This window comes from Eubalaena glacialis, chromosome 6 (genome assembly GCF_028564815.1).
Source record: "Eubalaena glacialis isolate mEubGla1 chromosome 6, mEubGla1.1.hap2.+ XY, whole genome shotgun sequence".
NCBI classification, from domain to species: domain Eukaryota; kingdom Metazoa; phylum Chordata; class Mammalia; order Artiodactyla; family Balaenidae; genus Eubalaena; species Eubalaena glacialis.
In genome coordinates, this window is record NC_083721.1 from 63,407,905 (window position 1) to 63,431,181 (window position 23,277).

Consider the following 23,277-nt stretch of genomic DNA (forward strand, 5'->3'; position numbering starts at 1 on the left):
CAATACCCAAATTGTCCCCAAATTGGTCAGTGGAAGTCCATTTCAATTTGGCTTCTGTGTACTTTGGACATACCTTATTTTTCTTTGAGGACTACCTTACTTTCTGGCACAAAGGATGTTCCAAACTCACATTGTTCCTTCCTCACCCCAGCCCTGGAATCATCTATCTCTTCTAGTAGCCCTTGTTCCTTTTCGTGGAGAGTGATATTTTAAAACCAACATCTGGAGGATAGGTATGCTCATTGCTACTAGTGTGTAAGTGCTCTCAATGTGTGAAGCTAGGAAATATACATACACATTTAATCTATATTTCTTTCTTTCTAGAAATCTATCTTCTATTAAAATTCAATGAATAAACACTTATAACTCCAGTTTCAATCCAACACCACAGGGCTCATTTTAGCTTTCCCCTTTCCATATTTATACTTCTTTTCTCCAATAATAAGAAACCGGTTATCATTATCCTCAATATATTTACTAACTTGCTCAACTCTCTTAAATGTAGCCAAGGTCCTAACCCTCCACGACTGCCTCCCCACTCAGATGCCCTTCTTTTGTGGTCCCTGGGCACTGTAGTGGTTGTATCTCCTTAGAAACCCTCCTTGGATAGATCCTGGCACAGGTTGGGGCTGCTTTCCCACTGTACTCCAGCTTGCCTAATAGTTTTTTCACTAAAAAGAAGGAAAGGGGACTTATTGTCTTTTGCATATTTTATCTACCACTGAGGTAGACCTAGGATTTGACAAATTTTAAAGAAAACTCAAATCATCTCATTGTCCAAAAATATGTTACCTATTTATAGCAAACTGAAAATGATGAAAGTACCCATATATTGAAAAAAAAAAAAATATATATATATATATATATATATATATATGCCATCTTTCTTGACTTTTAGATATATGAATTCAAAAAATTGCCTTTAAGATTTTTAAGAGTATACAGGGTTTTTTGTTTTGCTTTTTGTTTTTTGGGGGGTTCCTTTTGGTAATGTATAGAAAACATAAATGCTACAGATGATGATAATTTATGGTAGCTTACAGTACGATTTGAAAATATTTGAAAGAGTAGCTTTCCTTATCTTAATAGGTAAAATGTCTGTGTAAAAACTAGCACATCTGTGAGTAGCCACATAGATATCATGTAAATATAAGTAAAAATAACTGTGGCATAGACTGGATGTAGCTCAACTATCTAGCAGATGCAGATCCAATACAGAATAAATGCCCACTCCCAAATTCTTCCTAATCACCATCAAAATTCTGACCAGAAGGTATTAAAATCCTTATTGGTGTAATGATTCAAGAATATACTGAATCTTTGAATGCAGGTGAACATTCATTGGTCTATGTCTTCCATTCATGGAGTCTGTGTTTTTACACTGAGCCAGCTCTGGGTACTAAAATAACTTTGTCTCTCTTCTCTTATTTTTCTCATCTTCAAGAAAGACAAAATGTAGGTTAGAGCAGAAAGTATGTGGATGTTAATAGTGGATTTATTTTAATAACTAAAAGGTGGACTGCAGATACATACACAGAGCTTGGAGATCGCAATTAATTATGAGTGGGTGGGCTTGATTTAGACAAGACTTGAAGTCCTTCCTATAGGAGGACTATCAAATTATCAAATTAAAACTACAAGAGTTAATATTCTCAAATATTTTAGCCCCAAAGTTTCACTTCTTCCCATTACATTGGCTGTCTGAATGCTGATGTGGATAGTGATGTCCTGAAAGTCTGAACCTGACTTATTAACAGCCAATCAAGAGGCTATTGTCTGAAAAATTAAGCTGAAGAGCACAAGAATTAGTAGACTTCAGCTCGTAAAATCCAAATGAGAATTCCAGGTAATCAGTAAGATTCTCGATAGTCAACAGAATTAACTCTCAGATAAAATCTAACTAAAGAAGGTTTTGAATTCTTTATTTCATTAGAACGTTTAAAACATGTAAGAGCTCCAGGCTAAGTTGAATTGGAATGCAGTGGCAAACATTTTGTATGAAATTTTGTAGGCAATGTTAAGTTATTGAAAAAATAATCAATGCAACATGATGCTAATTAAGGAAGGAAAAGAAGAAGGATGGAAGGGAAGGGAGAACAAAGGAAATAATGAAAGAAGAAAAGAAGAAAGAGATTAAAAGGACAGCTGCTTGGAGTTCTGGGTAGTAGATTTTGGTTAGAATTAGGAATGTTTAAGAGGATTATAAAATGCACCCAATAATTTAAATCTTAGAAACAGTGAGTTCTAGACTAGTAATTGTGAAAAAATTAAATGTTTCATAACATTTGAATTTTCAATTATTAAATTAAGAAGGAATCTACAGACAACTGTAAGCCAATATGAATATTATAGGATTAATGAGATACAGGAAATGTGGTGTTTTAAGTGTGGGAATTTGAAAAGAAAGACCGAACGTGTCGTGTCTGGTCTTACAAGGAGTCGACTTTCATATTTCTTCCCATAGTTATATTGGTTTAATTAAGGTAATTATGCAATACAGTTCCCTACAAGCAATGAAGAGATTCTCACAATCCATGTGTGTGATTTGAGTCATAGTCATGAGAAAAATTTCTGGGATTCTATTTAATATTATAGTGAAATTTAAATATTAACTAAGAAATGCATTTCAAAAACTCCAAAACGCTTTCAAAAAATTATCTCCAATTTTAGTATAGGCAGGTTAGGCCGTTTTGAAAACAATGTTAACCAAATTAGAATAGCATTAAAAGAGAGCAAAAGACTCAATATGGAAATTACCACTCTAGTATGGGTACCGGACTCAAGAATAATGTAATAAATAAATTGAAAATATGATAAATGTTGTAAGGTATGGTAAATGAGATATTTAAAAATAAGATTCACATTAAAAAAAATATCGTCATGTCAGGAAGTCCACTGTATTCACATACACATGGAGATTCCCCCCCCCACAGGTGAATTCTACCATTTATTTATTTTTTTTAACATCTTTATTGGAGTATAATTGCTCTACAATGATGTGTTAGTTTCTGCTTTATAACAAAGTGAATCAGCTATAAATATACATATATCCCCATATCTCCTCCCTCTTGTGTCTCCCTCTCACCCTCTCTATCCCATCCCTCTAGGTGGTCACGAAGCACCGAGCTGATCTCCCTGTGCTATGCGGTTGCTTCCCACTAGCTACCTATTTTACATCTGGTAGTGTATATATGTCCATGCCACTCTCTCACTTCGTCCCAGCTTACCCTTCCCCCTCCCCATGTCCTCAAGTCCATTCTCTACATATGCGTCTTTATTCCTGTCCTGTCCCTAGGTTCTTCCGAACCATTTTTTTTTTTTTTTTTAGATTCCATATATATGTGTTAGCATATGGTATTTGTTTTTCTCTTTCTGACTCACTTCACTCTGTATGACAGACTCTAGGTCCATCCACCTCACTACAAATAACTCAGTTTTGTTTCTTTTTATGGTTGAGTAATATTCCATTGCATATATGTGTCACATCTTCTTTATCATTCATCTGTCGAAGGACACTTAGGTTGCTTCCATGTCCTGGCTATTGTAAATAGAGCTGCAATGAACATTGTGGTACATGACTCTTTTTGAATTATGGTTTTCTCAGGGTATATGCCCAGTAGTGGGATTGCTGGGTCGTATGGTAGTTCTATTTTTAGTTTTTTAAGGAACCTCCACACATGGAGATTCTTAATGTTACAGTTAAAAAAAATATTGGAGCCACTTTCCCCAGGGCTCAAGAAGCTGAGATTAATCTCTGTTTTCAATGAGTACACAGGTTTATTTTATTTTACTTTAAATTTTTCTACTACAAGGCCCTAGTACCTGCTTTGCAGAGTTTTAGATATAATTTGATGCCATGTCATATGGGAAAATGAGCAGGCAGGCAGCATCAAATCCCTGTCATTGATTGCTTAGATTTCTAGAACAGTAGTTCTTGGTTTTTCCACATGTATCTGAATCACCTGCATAACATAATGTATTCACAAATTCTGTCTGCATTCCTAAGGCTTCTGATACAATTGTTCTGAAAGTGGTTCTCAGGAATCTGCATTTTGAAAAGTATAATACACCAAACTGTTGACTTTTTTGCAGTTTATGTAAGGATTAGATGAAGAGAAATATTGCCTTAACACAAGTGCCTCCATCTGTGGCATGATCAGAAAAAACAGGCAATCATTGGAGGGTAACCTATGGAGAAGAAATGGACATTATTAATGGGAAAGATGCCAGAGGAATCTGTTTATTTTATTGAAGTTAAGGGTAATGTTTTCTCAATCTTTGAGTTGAGAATCTGTAAAGGAGGTGGTGTAGGAACCAAAATATCTGGCTTTAGAAATGGGTCTCATCACTTATTAAGTATCTCAAGTGAATGTGTATATTTGAATAGACTTGGCTTCCACAGATGCAACAGTTACTATCACTAATCACAAGTGATCCCAAAGGTCATTATTGATTTGTGTATTTGCTGATGCAAAACTTTCACCTGTGTTCCTCATGAGGCAGATGTTTGGAGATGTCATTCAGCTAAAGATTGACTTTAGCAGACCATGCAGCATATTTATTTCAACACAGGTTATTTTGTGTGTAAAGATCCTCATGAACTGATAAAAAGAAAAAAAAACTTACTTTCTCTCTGAAAAATAGTCACCAAAATAAGAGAGAAAATGTTGGAGATGTTGAAAAGTCACTAACGTGGTGGGAATATGTAAGAGGAAAGTGAGGGGAAATGGGATGCAGGAGAAACGTGGGGGGACAAACACTTAAACATTTATAAAGTTGAGATTTTTGAAGTCTAGAGAAGTTTCATGTCTCAACCTTTTTTTTTTTTTTTCAGTTTTGATACCTGAAAATGGACAGTTTGGGGAGAGGCGATTTTCTTTCCACGGGACTAGGCTAGGTAAGAAGCCGTAGAGGGCCTAAGATGTTATTGTGAAAGTTAAGGTATTTGTCAATCTACCTTTCCTGTCTCATGCCCAAGAAGATTAGTTTTAGGAATATTGGGGGGTGTAACACTTAACACTACCTGAAATTGAATGAAATTATGCAGGATTATTTCCCCAGATGTTCTTAAGGTACATACTTCTTTTAAAGTAGTGGTTCTCAAAGTATGGTCCCTGCCCCAGCAGCATCAGTATCAGCTGGGAATGTGTTAGAAGTACAAATTATCAGGCCTTACCCCCAGAACTACTTAATCAGAAATTCTGGGGTGGGGGAGTGCCACCAATCTAAAATGGAATTTTACAAACCCTCTATGTGTTGCTGATGCATGTTGCATGTTGTCCTCAGACATCCTTAATAAATGTAGCTAAAAACTTAAAGGTGACGCTGGTCTAAGAAGCCCTTTAAAATCCTAAAGAAGTAAAGTGAAAGACTGGATGCTAAGGAAAAGGACAACTGAAGAAAATGGACTGGACAGGGACCTGAATAAGAGCTAAAAGAGCCTTCTGCAAGGGTAACTGGCAATGAGTGGAAGGAGTTGTTAGACTCTGGGCAGCACCTCGGGCAAAAGCGAGCCTCATGAGAGATACTCGAGCAGCAGCAGCAGCAGCGTGGTTGTTGTCACAGTGGTTATCATCATCATCAACATCACCACCACCACCACCACCACCACCATCATCATCATCATCATCATCATCACCACCACCACCACCATCATCATCATCAACATCACCGCCGCCACCACCATCATCATCATCATCATCATCATCATCACCACCACCACAACCACCATCATCATCATCAACATCACCACCACCACCACCATCATCATCAACATCATCATCACCACCACCACCACCATCATCATCATCATCAACATCACCACCACCACCACCACCATCATCATCATCATCAACATCACCACTGCCACCACCATCATCATCATCATCATCATCACCACCACCACCACCACCATCATCATCATCAACATCACCACTGCCACCACCGTCATCATCATCATCATCATCATCATCAACATCACCACCACCACCACCACCACCATCATCATCATCATCATCATCAACATCACCACCACCACCACCACCATCATCATCATCATCATCATCATCACCATCATCATCATCATCTTATTGGGTGAGAACTCATGATCTCCAGACACTGGGCTAGGGGCTTAATCATGTAATTTAATCCTTACAATTCATTAAGGAGGGTTTAAAATTTTAATTTTATCTCTATTTTACATAGGACAAAACTAAGCCTTAGAGAAATCAAGTGGTTTACCCCAAAATTTATTTAAGTAGCAAGAAAGAAAACCGAGATTTGAAGCCTGCTTTCTTAACTGCTGTTCTTTAGTAATATCTCACAGCGTCTTTGAGCTAAAGGTGGCCTCACCAATGGGCAAAGAAAAAGAATACAGTATTTATTTAATGACTAGTTAAGTGGGAGTTGCAGAAACCATGTATGGTGAGCAAGGAAGAACTTGAAAAATTCAGAAGACCCTTATATTCTGAAGGAAGGTGCTGTGGAATTGGAGGAAAGAAGAATGGCAGCATCTTTGATGTGGTGAAAACATGTAGAGTTGAGGCACAGAGTAGGAAGCAGTGTGAACAAGCAGCATGAAGGGGTGGACCAACTGACATAATCACAAAGTTGAATGTCTTAAGGGGAAACGAATCAGCCATCTGGCATGAAATATCAAATGCCAGCATCCATATAATTGTCCAAAAAATCCCCCTTCATAACTCAGGCTTAAGGAGGAGACAACCTTTCTTTATCGCCCTTACAAGAACAAGCTTTGTTGTTCATTTTTCTTTGAAAGCAATATGGTTAAAAAGAAAACACTATAATATCTTGAATCAAACAGATATGGGTTTGAAACTCTTTCCTAAGCCAACAGGCAGCCTTGGACAGCTCCTTATTATTTCTGAACTTCAAGCGTTTTCATATTTACAATAAAGTTATTAACACCCACTTAATAATAATATTATTAGAATCAAATGAGATAATGAATGAACAGTACCTGGTATTTTATAGGTCCTTCTCTATCCCTTAATATTTAGTTAAATTTAATAACTTAATATTAAGTTAAATTTAAGTTAATTTCACTTGTACTGACATGGTATGAAGGTATAAGCAATATGATCTAACCTAGTTCTAGCTCTAACTCTCAAGATGGTTGTGTTTGTAGCTATAAAAGTGCATACATGAATAAGAAAAAAGGAGGAAGGGCTTTGGGCATTTGGCGTTAAGAGCTCAGACAAATATAAATCTGGTAGTTCTTAAAAAGTCATAGCAAAAAAATTTCCATTCCAGTAGACGGTACTTCAAATTTGATTCTTGGTCTGCTTGGCTCCAAACTACTCCCTGAACTCTCTGTGTGATCTGTAACCACTAACCTAAATCTAATTAACTTCTGTTTCCTCATCTAGAAACCAAGGAATGTAATACTCAGATTGCCCAATGTTATTCCATATAGGACAATACACATTCTCTAGTTGTGGTCTCTAGTAGCTTTCCAATAATATTGAAGGCTGTGAAGGTGAGGGGCCTTAAGTAAACTAGTTACCTCCCTTCCCTCTGCCACTAAATGAGATAGAACTTCTCCTTTTGTTTTGAGGTGTGTGTGCGTGTGTGAATGTGTGTGTGTGTGTGTGTGTGCTTGTGCTTTGAGGGAGCTGATAAATTAACCCATTTACATATGTACACATCAGTAGTTATGTTTACACACTTAAATGGGCTGCCTGAGATTCAAACCCTGGTGTCTCTTATTAAAAAACTCAAGTGCTCTTCACTAAACTACAAGGAAAGCATTCTATGCTTTGACTGTGATAGGAACTTTGTAAGTCAGTAGACATGCCTTTTACAAGCAATAAAATGAAGCTGTCAGCCATTGCAAATGGACCAAGATAGCGGCCACATGACTAAATCGCCACTGCACCAGGCAGTCTCTGATGTATTTTACTCCAGTTTCCATTAGCAGAGAGGCTGCCTAAAATCATAAAAAGGCCACAGACACCCTAAAACACACCACCAGACATGGACCTGCCCACCAGAAAGACAAGATCCAGCCTCATCCACCAGAACACAGGCACTAGTCCTCTCCACCAGGAAGTCTACACAACCCACTGAACCAACCTTAGCCACTGGGGACAGACACCAAAAACAACGGAACTACGAACCTGCAGCCTGCGAAAAGGAGACCCCAAACACAGTAAGTTAAGCAAAATGAGAAAACAGAGAAACACACAGCAGATGAAGGAGCAAGGCAAAAACCCACCAGACCTAACAAATGAAGAGGAAATAGGCAGTCTACCTGAAAAAGAATTCAGAATAATGATAGTAAAGATGATCCAAAATCTTGGAAATAGAATGGAGAAAATACAAGAAATGTTTAACAAGGACCTAGAAGAACTAAAGAGCAAACAAACAGTTTCAATCTATTAATCAGAGGAGTTGGGAGAGCAATGATTTAAATGCTGCAATAATCAATTCCTTAACACATTAAAAGAAGCTACAGTCAAACTTTGCCATACAACTGACTGCACTGGAATCTTGACAGGAGCCCTAGGGCCATGCCTAATTTGCATTAAATTTACATAAAATTGTAAGTCAAGAATACATGAACACAGACCTAATATTTGTTAGTGCTTAGATCCTTCCTGATAGATGGATTGAAACTGCTGGTAGTTTGACTCTACTTGCAATAAAATTGTGCAGTTGATCAGCTTTGTTCTCATTCTGCTATTATGGGGAAAGGGACCCAAGAGAGCTATAGTTTGGGGGCTTGCGTATGCCATTTAGGATTTTCATCCTGTAAAACCATGACTCAGATGTGCCCTTGGAAACCCCAATCTGGAAGCAGATTATCCCTGATGACTTTGCAGATCCCCGTCACTGCACTTGCTCACAAATAACTTGCCATTAAATGGAGATACAAACTACAAAAAAAGCTAGTCAGCTGAAAGGATGTCAAGGCCTCTGGAAATTTTTATTTTTCCAAATAACATTTACCATCATTAAAACAGATAATTAGTGATATTCTTTAGACTGAGGACAGATAAAAATCAAATCTTCAGCAAAAGCATCCAGTACCTAACAGTATAATAAAGTGGACTTCACATGGCTCTGAGCAGTCTGTGTGTTCTTGTGTCCCTGTGGACACAGCTGTGGCCTTTGCTGTGTGTTTTTACACTCAGGGCTAAAAGAAAATATTCTCACCAAGGGTATTGGCTCACAGTGGCGCAAGACTCCTCTTTCTATATCCTCCTTAGTTCTCTCATTTAAAGTCTATCCTTTTGGAGAGAAAATACACACTGAAGTGCTGTAACTCATTTGGAAGTGTTCTTCCGTTTCAGAAAGTATTTGTATGTTATGATTATTTTCTGCCTCACCTCTCCTTTACCACTTTTTTCTTATTTTGTCTTACCTTGCACGATCAAGTAAACTTGGGAGGTCTTGGGCTCATGCTGTGTCTGCACTGAGCAAGTGTAGGAACCCTCATCGTAGACATCCACCTTCTGGATTCGGAGGCTGTATTCCAGAGAATGGCGTTTCTCCAGCTCAACCCGGGGGTCCAGAGACCACTTGTCGTGCCCAGCAAAAATGATGCCAGAACGGTTCAACCAGGCCACCTTCGAGTTCTTATCTTCTACAACACACCTGGCAAAGTAGAATAACAACATTAGAGCCTTAGCCATACATGGATCTGCATTCATTCTCCATGCAATTTGATTCAACAGGGCCAATCAAGAGAAATAATTATGTGCAGGATGAATCCTGGTTATGCCATTTCTTAGAGTCCTAAATATTGTTGCTATTTCTCCTTTAAGATCTAATTACCATCCAATGGATGGATGTTATATTATACCCAGTGTGGCAATAAACAATCAGTACGAGTAGTGTAGGAAAATAAAGTTAAATGGATATTGACTTCCCACTGGATTATCTTCTTCTTGTCTCGGAAAAGGTCATTCACACAGAACTCCATTTGTTTAAATAACTTTGAGAATTAGACAATTGATAATGTGGCATATTTACTCAGTTTTGAACTGCATTCATTCTTTCATTAGTATTTCCTAAAGGCTTATGTGATGGTAGATTCAAGTTATGCCCCACCATTGTAGGAATTAGACTGAATTTCAGAGCTTGCTTCTGATCCTTCCAAGTTTGGAATGCCCACTCCCAGGAGTGAGAAGTGTGTGAGCAGGTCCAAGGGTAAGTAGGTAGGAATTGTATCAAGAAAATCAAAGCTAGTATCATCTTGCCTAAGTCTGGTTCCATCTGCTGAGGGCAGTAGGCTGCCTGCTGGCAAGACGGCTTGCTACCAGCATTTCTGGCACAATAGAATGAATTCAATCTTTCATGGTAGATGAAAAAACTAATTTTGTAGTTCTTATTCCAAGAAACATGAAGGAATAAATATTTATTTGAATAAGTACTTATTTTAGAAACCTAAAAGGGTTTAATGGAGAAAACCATACTCCTTCAATTCTAGCAAGAATCTGGAAATGGAAACATCAAGCAAAAAACTTCTCTCTGTATCCCTTTGGCAAGATTTATGTCTGCCTCACGGGGAGATTGTCTCAGACCCTGTTCACAGCTGCACAGCCAGCTGCTCAGTACTCTGGGGCCTGAGGGATGGACAGAAGGAGCCAGGAGCATGACAGCAGAACAATTAAAACACCATGTTCCCCTGTATTTTCCAAACCAAGTCCAATCCAAGTTTTCTCTCAGGTCTAAACAGTCATGCACGCACAGGAAGTGGATGCATGATCCACGGGTTGACCACCGTAAAGACATAGAGGCCAACTCATCTCTCTTAAAAGAAGGAGAAATGACGAATCTTTTAAAAATACCTCACCCATGGTACAAAAGGCCTCCTTATTCCATTATTTTTGGGTGAATTGCATATTTTAGTAAACATGAGAATTTTATTTAATTACTTGGGTGCCATGATACACAGGTCTTTCTTTTCTTCTCCACCTATTTCTTTTCAAAAACATAGGTGGATTAAGGTATCATTTAGTATCTCCAATATGTGTTTTTCTACCATGCAGATATTATTGAGATTAATTATGTTTGATAATTTGAAACTCTAAATAGGAGGGCAAAGCTAACTTTATGGATGCTTGCTGCTTCTCTCCAGACTCAATTTTACTTTTCCTCTTCTGTTCTTTGGTGGCATCATGTCTCTGTCCTTGGTGGTATTTGCGGCACTTCTCACCTTAGACTCAGTTATGAATCAACTAATAGATTATTTGCTGTCTTCTTCTAGATCATAAATAAAGTTGTTGATGTAGGTCTCCTGTGTTTTTCTTTTCTACTGAGAAAATGGAAATTTCTCTCCATAAATGCATTTTAAGTCTTCTACCACATTTATCCTTGCATTATTTTTAATCATCTACACAGCACAACACAGAAGTAACTAGGTATGCTATTGCACAGAGGTGAACCTTGAATGCTGTTTAGCCTGGAATAAGGCTCTAACATGTTCATCTTGAAAAAAATACAATATAATATATTTTACATAAATATAGCCTATATATCAAATAAAGAGAGATTTTGTCTTATTCATTATGGTACCTCCAAACACTAATCTGCTGTAAAATAGACCCTGGTAAATGCCTGTCATATGAACTAACAGTGTCATATATGCAGAAATAGGACATATGGTTACCTATATTCCACTCCCCATCCCAACTCCTTACAGCATCCACTAATGAATTGGGCAAATTTCCTTATCAGTATAAGGTAGAGTTTCTAAGTTGAATCTTTAGGGTCCTTTGGACACTTTAGCAATTTTTGTCTCTGGAAAAGTTCTAATTATCACATAGATTATTATTCGGAGTTATTCTCTGAGAGAGTTCAGAACTATCTTATGTAAAGAAGCAATTGACTATTTCAGCAAAATTGCCAGACCCATAAAAATGCATGTACCAAAACAATATGTAATGTGGAAATTTTGCTGTGATAATCTACATAACATCTTATTTTTACATTGTGTTTCATTCATATTTATTTTTTGTAATTTCTCTTTTACTTCCAAATAAGTGAAAGGTACACTAGAATATATACATACACATACACACTCACACTTTTTACTAACACAACATAATTAGCCGACTCCAAGCACCAGAGCACAATGTAGTATCTTTCAAAAGGAAACCACTCCTCCAGATATTTAAAGGTTCTTTTTTTAAGTAGTTAATAGTTCAGAGTAAATGTGTTGACTCTCTAAACTAGAAAATAATCTTTCTACAACATGGCTAGAACATTCATACTGAAAAATGAGCAAAAAGTCTCACAATTTCAGAATTAATTTAACGTTAAAAATGTTTAAATCTTGATTGAAGGTGGCAACTATTTTAAACCATAAGAAGTGCACGTAAGAAAAAAGATGGTCAGAGTCAAAGTATAGTCTCAATTACACAAAAGTGTAGCACTTTTGTTTGTTAAATGAAAATAACCAGTCATATAGGGTAGTCACAGATGTCTAGCTATTCGGAAATGAGGAAATGCTGATTAAAGGCAGACCCAGGTTCCAGCATGCAGTGACTGGCCAATAAGCATCATGAGCTTGCATCTAGAAGGCAAGTGGCTTAAATGTGCATTAGGCATGCCTGTGGAGTCAATGAGAATTCTCACGCCACACCATCGTAAGATGGTAATGAATTATCCCTCACCCACAATGCTGCTTCAGTACCAGACAGTCTAGTTCAAAACTATATACCTAGTGACTTTATCTTCAAAGTCAGCTTTGGCCAAAGCAGGGAAAGGATAAAGAGATAAATTTTTAAAATCTGTGTTGTTATGTGTTGTTTGGATTTAATAGAATGTTTCCTTCAGGAGCTCAGGGTAGGCAAATCATTCCAGGATTTAGAAAGGACTACATGGTAAAGAGAGTCGGTGTTGGTGCCAAGAGGCTAGAGGGCAGAGAATGACCGTCCACTCTAGGTGGGATTTCTGGCAGGCAGCTGAGGACATGGGGATATAATACAAAGTGTCACCTCTCCAGGAAATCTCCTCTGATTAGTGTCCCATCCTTTTACTTGGCTCCTTCATATGATCCCATTATATTCCACACTGAATTAGTTATCTGTACTTACCTTTCCTCATGAGTTTATTAATGAGAGTGACCCTCAAGAATTCACCTATGGAACCTTAATGGAGCCAACAGCATAACCCACCGTGTACACAGTAGGCACTCGCTGAAATGTGGAATAAATCAACTGAATTTAACAAACTACTATTAGATCAATTATCAAATATTTGTTAATTATCTAATAGGTGCAGGATAGGTGATAACTATTTTAACTTTTCTTAAGTAATGATTAAAATTATCAGACACATAAGGAAAATTTAAAGAGAATTATTGAGTGTGACATTAACATGAAATCAAAGGAGAGAAAAAATTGTTCCCAGTGAAGAAAGATCATTCCTGGGAATTAAATAATCTATATCACACACTAAAAACAGTGAAAAGACATGTAAAGCACTACATAAACATACAGTGAGTTGCCCACTTTAATCATGAACCCACAAATATCAGGTGGGTTACTTACCTTAACCATGAACCTATGATTTTTTTAAAAAAATCAGCTTTAAAAAAATAACAGGAAAGTCAAGCAAACAAATTTCTAACTTCCCTGTTCAGTATGTCTGAATCCATAAAACTGTCACAAAAAATCAATGCACCCATAAAAATCCCAAGCATCGGATCTCTGTGAGTACTTTACACCAAGTATATTATGCACACTTATACAAGTAGGTACATTGACAATTCCACTCATACTGCATTAAGTCTGGGAATTATGCTTCCAAAATGATTAATATAGTTGGAGGCATAAAAGAAATGCTAAATTTGGTGTGTACCAATAGATAGCTTAATCGCATATTTACTGACAGTATATCCTTGATGTAAGTGATACACATCTAACAGATATTAATCCTGTTCAACTGCTACTAGATACATCTCATTTTTAACAAGCATTACTGGCTGCTAAAAATGGAACAAGTTAGTATTAGAATTTATCCAAACTTTCCTCTTCTTCTTAAGAGTATAATCTGATATTTATTCATGAATAACAAATAAATACATTTTGCTTAGTTTCTCACCAGCTATCTATCTTCATACTTTTTAATTATAAGGACTGGGGAAAGTGTAACTGGATGGGTGAGAGATTTGTTTCTTAAATTAAGAAAGAACAGTTAGATGACTGGTTCTCAACTGGGGGCAATCTGTACTTCCAGATGGTATTTGGCAATATCTGAAGACATTTTTTGAATGTCACAACTGGAAACGGGAGGTTGCTACTGGCATCTGGTGGGTAGAGGCCAAGGATGCTGCTAAACATCCTACAATGCAAAGGACAGCCCAACAACAAAGACATATCCCATTTAAAATGTTGGCAGGTTTGAAGTCGAAAACCCCGAGTTAGACCTTGGTCTCTTGGTTTAAATATCCGGAAGCATAGGTCAAACATCTACAGTGCAATACTGTTTTTTCATAAGCATATGCTTCTTAATTTATAAGCACTCAATTGCCACCAGCAAAGTCCTTGAATTATAAGTTCATGACACAGACACTACAATGAAGTCTAGTGGTACTCTGTTTGTAAGTTAGTAGTTAATCAATCCTGCCCCTTTGTTGTGTTTTAGAATCTGAATTATATAACACTATACCCTTGTACATTGTTAATAGTACAGGAGAAAGCTATAACTTAGTTCCTTCCTAAATTAATGCTGGAGAAATCATTTAACCTTAGTGTTTTGGGTTTTTTCCCCATGTATAAAAATGGGTCAGTAATACTTAGGACAGGTAAGGGACAATCAACTCAGTTGGGGCAAATTTGACTTTTTAAGGAAATAATTAGCCTTTATTCATAGAAAAGCTATTTTTTAAAAATTAACTTTTACTATTTTTTTCACATTTGTGATTCTCTCTTTTGTAAGATGTGGATTGATTCAAGATATGGATGGGAAGGAAGTCTTCAGGAGTGTGTTGACCCGTTATTTTGATGCTTTTTGCTTTATAAATTTAACCCTACAAATAAAACCCTTAGTGAATCAACAAAACTAACAGAGACTCATTTCCCTCTAGAAGGAAAGACACTTGGTCTGGAAATTAATGCAGTACATTCCCGGCATTAAAGCGTGGCATCAGGAAACGTTCTAAGCAGAGGATGCAGTAAATTATCAGAAATATCCCAAATTCTCCTGAGTCAAAAGTCGTTAGTCTGACTTAATCATATTATTTTAAGTATAATGAAGTCTAGCAACACATATGCAAACACATTAAAAAACACCAAATTAGTTAAAAGCCAAATTTAAAGAATTTTGAATTATCAAACATTTTGGATCATCTCTGCTTCGTTACCATGTTCTAAGATTAAACTCAGAAAGAAATAAGAGAATTTTGGAGCTTCACTGCTGACCCTCAGGCACTCCTGCTTCCCTTTCCTGCAAGTAGAAGTTTCAGTTTTCTAGCTGCCTTGCTCCCATCTCTACTTCTTTTCAGACTTGACTTCTGGCTTTGACCATTGCCTGTTCTCTTGGCCTCGTTCTCTTATCCCTGTGCATGTCTGCTCTCTTAAACTTGATCTTCTTTAGGTAGAAACTGATCCTAGGTTCATGATGGTTTATTTTCCTAGATTCATCCTGAATTTTAGTCTAATTAACACCATTTAACAATGAAAGCATCTATATGATAGGATAATCTCCCCCACCATAGGTCCTTTGTATACATTCATGTACAAGCCCCTGATGCACACGTATATATATACACACAGTAGTGATGGATGTTCAAAAGGGCGAGAACACAGAGGTAGTAAGGCACAGGAATCCGATTCATGTGAATCTATTGCTGGTCACTATGATTCAGTAATCTGCATAGTATTGATGGCATGTTAGGGTAAAAGACATACACTGTTTAGTTCCTGAAGGTAACTGATTTTGGTTCTGACCTTCAGTCTATTTCCTGTTGGAAAACAGGTAAGTCATTTAGCCTTTCTGTATCTTAGTTTTTTCATAAATAAAATGAGGCTAATGATACTTTCCCCAGCCTCTCAGAACAAATCTTAGCGTAGTTCTATGAATAAAATGACGTGATGTACATTGAAACATTTCATAAGATGTAAAACAATATCTATGCTTATACTCTCCCATGGTAGAGTATGGTAGATAAAAAGGAAATAGTCATATACAGTGATGGCTATAAGGAAAATAGTGATTTATTCAAATCATTCAAAAACTTTATCTCTGTATAGAATGACATCCACTAAATATGTATCAGATCAACCATGTATTTCTTTAAATTCTCAATTTGCATTAGCTATTTGCATGTGCTATACTGACAAAGCACCCTTTCTGCGACTGGGTTACTACCTGTTAGAATAATTCATCATCTATATGAGTAAAAAATCCAAAAAACAAAAAATCCACAGTGGCAAATAGTAAAGCCAGGACAGTCTGCATCATTCGTGGAGTACTGTGTCATTCGTGGAATAAAAAGTACTCCCTAGACAGGCTTTTTGTCTCTTATTATCACTAGGGAGCACCTTGTCCAGCTATATATGCATTCTCATATATGCATATGTATTGCATATGCATATGCATATGTATGATGTATGTATTGCTGTATTTTCAGGTTCATATTCTTGAAGGAGCATAAACACATATTCCATGCAGATGGTGCAGGTGAGGAGAGGGGCAAGTAGAGGAGGAGCAGAACTACCAAATTAAGAGTTGAGTACATCTCAAAGGTCAATTCTAGGACAATCTGTGCTTCTCTGGCTGCCACATCAACTGTATCATCTCTACATTTACATAGAAAATGAAAAAGAGGAAGACAAAAATTCTAAAAGGAAAATTTGAGACTGGGACCAGGAGAAAACTGATTTATATCCCAGCCACAGCTGGAGTTCCCATCAGTCCCAGGAACATTTATAAGAGGTTGGAAACAGCTCTTCTAGGTTCTTTTGAAGAGTCTTGGTCCCTTTAGAAAATAACTCATCACCCTAATCACACCATAACTCAAGATTCCTCATTTTCTTGTCAGTGGTGGGGTGGAAAAGCCATGAGTTCTGCAGTTTAATAGCTTTAGGCAAGTTACTTAGCGAGAAATGTAGCATGGTGGGTGGTTACAAGTTTAGGCTGAGAAGCCGGTTTCCTGCTCTGCATTCTAGCTCCATCACATACTTACTCTGTGATCTTGGGACACTTGCTAAACCTCTCTGGGCCTGGGTTTTCTCATCTGCAAAATGAAAACTTCATTTTCATTTTCATTCAACTCCCCAGTTGTAATGTTTAAATGGGTTAATTTTAAACATATAGAGCAGTGCCTGGCCCTAAATGGGTCCACTATTACTGAAGAGCTTCAGTGTTTTTCTTCAGCAAAACAGGAATAATTACTACTTCTCATATGATTGTGATTATTAAACAGGCTGAAGTATTAAGAGTACTCAGTGAGCTTTGGAAGAGCCTAATAAATTTTTGTGCCCATTACTTTTCATAATTTGAATCTTGGACATTTGTTCTGTAGAAATCCCATTTTGGGGCTAAATTCAGCAATCTCCAGATATTGTTGTTTAATTCAATTTCTTGCTTAATAACAGGTATGTCAAGGGAAACCACCTTTTAGGGGCCTAGGTTCTCTTGTGTCTGGTCGCTCTGGGCAATAGTTGGTCCTCTAAAGCCCATAAGCATGCAATTGAAAGCAGGATAGTGATGCAGCATGTTACAGTGCCGCCGTGTAAACTGAAGCTCTAATGCCATCTCCAGAACGTTCTTAGAGGATTTGTGGCATACGTGTGCCTAGGGAGCTCAGGCTTTAAATGCCTCGCCACTTGTGATCAGATAGAACCCACACGAGGCCCTCTCTTCAGGGTAGCCTGGACAGAGGACAACAGCGGGTCCATGCTATACTTTGTGATCTGCTGAGATCTGTTGGGCAGAATCTGGGTTCCTCCTAGATTAGATGAGGCATACTCTATGCTACGTGGACCCCCAGTTGCAAGAACAAGGCTCATTCCTCCTTCTCAGTGCCTAAATGGCAGTTATACTCTCACTGAAGTAGCAAGAATCTACACCCCTTTGCTCTCCTTTGAACTGTGGATTCTCCTCTTTCCTCCTCACTTGGTTGAGTGAGGATGAGAAGTAATTTGAAAGCTTGCTTTTGTTTTGATTCTTGCTATGAGTCTCTGTTCTTTGTGAAAAATCTTTCTCATTTAGGAGAAAAACCTGCCTTTAAGTTGTACCTTTGAAAGAATAAAATTAGTCTTGGGATGCTGGCTCCGGTTTCTAGTTAAAAATTTCATTTACTATGCAATTAAAAACAACTCCACAGCTATTTAAAGAAAATGTTGTTGCCTTCTGAGTCATTACAAAGTAAATATAAAAAATATGCTAAGTTCTCGAAGGAAAAACATGTGCTTTGTACCACAAAGGGTTTACTCTTTGTCTCATTCCATCAGTAAGGAGAAATGAAAGTGCTTACAATAAATTATAATGCACTTAGGATGAACATTCTGGTGTATGAGGCATGGATGGCTATAAAGTCAGGAGACTATTTTCCAGAAGTCTCACTTGAAAAGCCAGCCCCTTACTTTATAGCTTTACCATATACAGCATTACGTAAACATTATCATTGGAGCAGTTATAATATAATATAACTAATTATAATATATAACTAATTATAATATAATATAATATGAGTCAAGTTATAATATGACTCACCATTACATGCATTTAGATATAATTTGGATCAAATTTATGCCATCTAAGATATGACAATTGATAGATATAGCATGTATGATATAACAGAGTTTAACATATAGTAAGTATGTAAGTAAATAAACAAGACAATGAGACTGTGTATCAGTGCTACCATTAGAAAAGGGCTCTGCTGTCTACATTGCTTTTATTGGTAGAGGTAGACATAAAAGAAATAAAGGCAGATAAATATAAGGAACAAAACAGGTCTTAATTTTTTTAAATGTACTTTGTGGATTCAGATGTGAAATAGGGGACTCTAGCAGCTGCAAATTGAAGGAGCACATATTATCAAACAGATCCATCTCAGGCGAAGGAAATGTACTAGTCCCCTCCCCTGGCTGACAAGAAGCCGATGGATCACTGATGAATGCTTATAAATCACAAGGACAGTTCTCACATGGAGAATTATAATCATAGGGATTTTTCTGACTTCCATGTTTGCTTTTTCCATCACCCACTTATCACCCCACCTCACCTCTATGCTTCCTGTCTCCAAAATTATTTTTTTCTCCAGCACTTTCTTCCAAAGGACAGTGATATGAGGAGGACTTCACCCTTGTGTGACAAACTGTTTTTGTGGTTTTGCTTCTTTCCCTAGCCCTCATTTTTTCCCCTCATATAAACCTATCCTTGAAGGCCTGCTTCTCCTTGAACAACAATCAGGACATGAATGGGACTTGGAATCAGGTGATGAGAAAGAGCTTCAGAAGTTAGCAAGAGAACGAGCATGAAGGCAAGAGCTGATGAGTTTGAGATGAAAGCTAACCTGGGAGAGGTCTTGGAAGGAGCTCAGCCTACTCAAACTGGAGAATGGTATCTGCAACTACAATCCCCAGCCTAATAAAGCACTGACCCTGGGAGGGAAGTAAAGGTGAGTAGAAGTAACCAGTGTCTGGACATGGGAGAGAGAAAAAGCCAAAGGCCATCACCTCCTGTGCTACTAAATTCACTGTGTAACTTAACTGAAATTTCGCAGCCAGCCTGAGTTAAAGAGATAGCCACAGATGCTACAAGGTGAAGGTCACGTTCTGAGCTCTAGAAAGACCCTTATGATTCAAAAGCACCATCTTTTTAGCCTCAGAGCATTTGTATTCCATTTTCCCACCCTCTCTGTCCCTGGGGCACTCTAGCTTTGAGACTGTATTATAGAAGAGGCATTTTCTCTCACAGTGACTCTCAAGAAATGGCTGTTAAATGAAAAGACAGGCAGAGAAAGGGAAAGAGCTAAATCTAATAAAGCATTGTTTTGAAATAGTTCCTTTATTTCTTCTGGATTACTTATCACCATTTATGGTCAAAACCTTTTGACACGGCACCAGGAACTGTTGAAATCTCTGTATGTGCTCAGGAACCTGAACTGAATAGCAGCAAGGATTATGTAGACTAATCAATAGTTCACATAATGTTGATATCAATTATGTTCATATTAATCATAATGTTGATATCAATAGTCAATATTACATTGATTAATAGCCACTCTCCTTCACGGACACATCACCTTCATCTGGCTCTATCAAGACCACTTTCAGAATGACGTTGTTAATCCACTAATTGCCAAATCCAATGGATTTATTTTAAGTATTTGTCCTATTTAATCACATCATAGCTTTCAGCACTATTCACCACCTGTTTTTCATTTTATTGTCTCTCCTCCTAAATCTCCTGCTATTTCTCAATTTGCATAATCTGCCCCACTTTCTCCACTCACCTTTCATATATTGTTGTTCTCCAGGATTGTATTTTTCTTCTTTCTTGGCCTCATGGAGTAGTTTTCATATATTTCATCAGTTTTTTTGGCTTTAATTATACTTCATCAGATTGAAATTTTATTTTATTTTATTTTTAACATCTTTATTGGAGTATAATTGCTTTACAATGGTGTGTTAGTTTCTGCTTTATAACAAAGTGAATCAGTTATACATATATATATGTCCCCATATCTCTTCCCTCTTTCATCTCCCTCCCTCCCACCCTCCCTATCCCACCCCTCTAGGTGGTCACAAAGCACAAAGCTAATCTCCCTGTGCTATGCGGCTGCTTCCCACTAGCTATCTATTTTATATTTGGTAGTGTATATATGTCCATGCCACTCTCTCACTTTGTCCAAGCTTACCCTTCCCCCTCCCCGTATCCTCAAGTCCATTCTCTAGTAGGTCTGCATCTTTATTCCTGTCTTGCCCCTAGGTTCTTCTGACCATTGTTTTTTCTTCTTTTTTTTTTTTAGATTCCATATATATGTGTTAGCATATGGTATTTGTTTCTCTCTTTCTGACTTACTTCACTCTGTATGACAGTCTCTAGGTCCATCCACCTCACTACAAATAACTCAGTTTCGTTCCTTTTGATGGCTGAGTAATATTCCATTGTATATATGTGCCACATCTTCTTTATCCATTCATCTGTCAAGGGACACTTCGGTTGCTTCCAGGTCCTGGCTATTGTAAATAGAGCTGCAATGAACATTTTGGTACATGACTCTTTTTGAATTATGGTTTTCTCAGGGTATATGCCCAGCAGTGGGATTGCTGGGTCATATGGTAGTTCTGTTTTTAGTTTTTTAAGGAACCTCCATACTGTTCTCCATAGTGGCTGTATCAATTTACATTCCCACCAACAGTGCAAGAGGGTTCCCTTTTCTCCACACCCTCTCCAGCATTTATTGTTTGTAGATTTTTTGATGATGGCCATTCTGGATGGTGTGAGATGATATCTCATTGTAGTTTTGATTTGCATTTCTCTAACGATTAATGATGTTGAGCATTCTTTCATGTGTTTGTTGGCAATCTGTATATCTTCTTTGGAGAAATGTCTATTTAGGTCTTCTGCCCATTTTTGGATTGGGTTGTTTGTTTTTTTGATATTGAGCTGCATGGGTTGTTTGTATGTTTTGGAGATTAATCCATTGTCAGTTGCTTCATTTGCAAATATTTTCTGCCATTCTGAGGGTTGTCTTTTCATCTTGTTTATGGTTTCCTTTGCTCTGCAAAAGCTTTTAAGTTTCATTAGGTCCCATTTGTTTATTTTTGTTTTTATTTCCATTTCTCTAGGAGCTGGGTCAAAAAGGATCTTGCTGTGATTTATGTCATAGAGTGTTCCGCCTACATTTTCCTCTAAGAGTTTTATAGTGTCTGGCCTTACATTTAGGTCTTTAATCCATTTTGAGTTTATTTTTGTGTATGGTGTTAGGGAGTGTTCTAATTTCATTCTTTTATATGTAGCTGTCCAGTTTTCCCAGCAGCACTTATTGAAGAGGCTGTCTTTTCTCCACTGTATACTTTTGCCTCCTTTAACAAAGATAAGGTGACCATATGTGTGTGGGTTTATCGCTGGGCTTTCTATCCTGTTCCACTGATCTATATTTCTGTTTTTGTGCCAGTACCATACTGTCTTGATTACTGTAGCTTTGTAGTATAGTCTGAAGTCAGGGAGCCTGATTCCTCCAGCTCCGTTTTTCTTTCTCAAGATTGCTTTGGCTATTCGGGGTCTTTTGTGTTTCCATACAAATTGTGAAATTTTTTGTTCTAGTTCTGTGAAAAATGCCAGTGGTAGTTTGATAAGGATTGCATTGAATCTGTAGATTGCTCTGGGTAGTATAGTCATTTTCACAATGTTGATTCTTCCAATCCAAGAACATGGTGTATCTCTCCATCTGTTTGTATCATCTTTAATTCCTTTCATCAGTGTCTTATAGTTTTCTGCATACAGGTCTTTTGTCTCCATAGGTAGGTTTATTCCTAGGCATTTTATTCTTTTTGTTGCAATGGTAAATGGGAGTGTTTCCTTAATTTGTCTTTCAGATTTTTCATCATTAGTGTATAGGAATGCAAGAGACTTCTGTGCATTAATTTTGTATCCTGCTACTTTACCAAATTCACTGATTAGCTCTAGTAGTTTTCTGGTAGCATCTTTAGGATTCTCTATGTATAGTATCATGTCATCTGCAAACAGTGACAGCTTTACTTCTTCTTTTCCGATTTGGATTCCTTTTATTTCTTTTTCTTCTCTGATTGCTGTGGCTAAAACTTCCAAAACTATGTTGAATAATAGTGGTGAGAGTGGGCAACCTTGTCTCGTTCCTGATCTTAGTGGAAATGTTTTCAGTTTTTCACCATTGAGGATGATGTTGGCTGTGGGTTTGTCATATATGGCCTTTATTATGTTGAAGAAAGTTCCCTCTATGCCTACTTTCTGGAGGGTTTTTATCATAAATGGGTGTTGAGTTTTGTCGAAAGCTTTCTCTGCATCTATTGAGATGATCATATGGTTTTTCTCCTTCTATTAGTTAATATGGTGTATCACGTTGATTGATTTGTGTATATTGAAGAATCCTTGCATTCCTGGGATAAACCCCACTTGATCATAGTGTATGATCCTTTTAATGTGCTGTTGGATTCTGTTTGCTAGTATTTTGTTGAGGATTTTTGCATCGATGTTCATCAGTGATATTGGCCTGTAGTTTTCTTTCTTTGTGACATCTTTGCCTGGTTTTGGTATCAGAATGATGGTGGCCTCGTAGAATGAGTTTGGGAGTGTTCCTCCCTCTGCTAT

General features: G+C 37.3%; 1 protein-coding gene across 2 annotated transcripts in view; it reads right to left on the reverse strand.

The window, feature by feature from the left end:
* The window catches only part of LSAMP (limbic system associated membrane protein), a 631,988-nt gene that overhangs the window by 266,444 nt on the left and 342,267 nt on the right, over nucleotides 1–23,277 (reverse strand). For both annotated transcript variants that reach the window (XM_061193121.1, XM_061193122.1), the window contains exon 2: nucleotides 9,386–9,618. In XM_061193121.1, coding sequence (XP_061049104.1) covers nucleotides 9,386–9,618 — 233 coding nt within the window. The remainder of the gene's footprint in view (nucleotides 1–9,385; nucleotides 9,619–23,277) is intronic.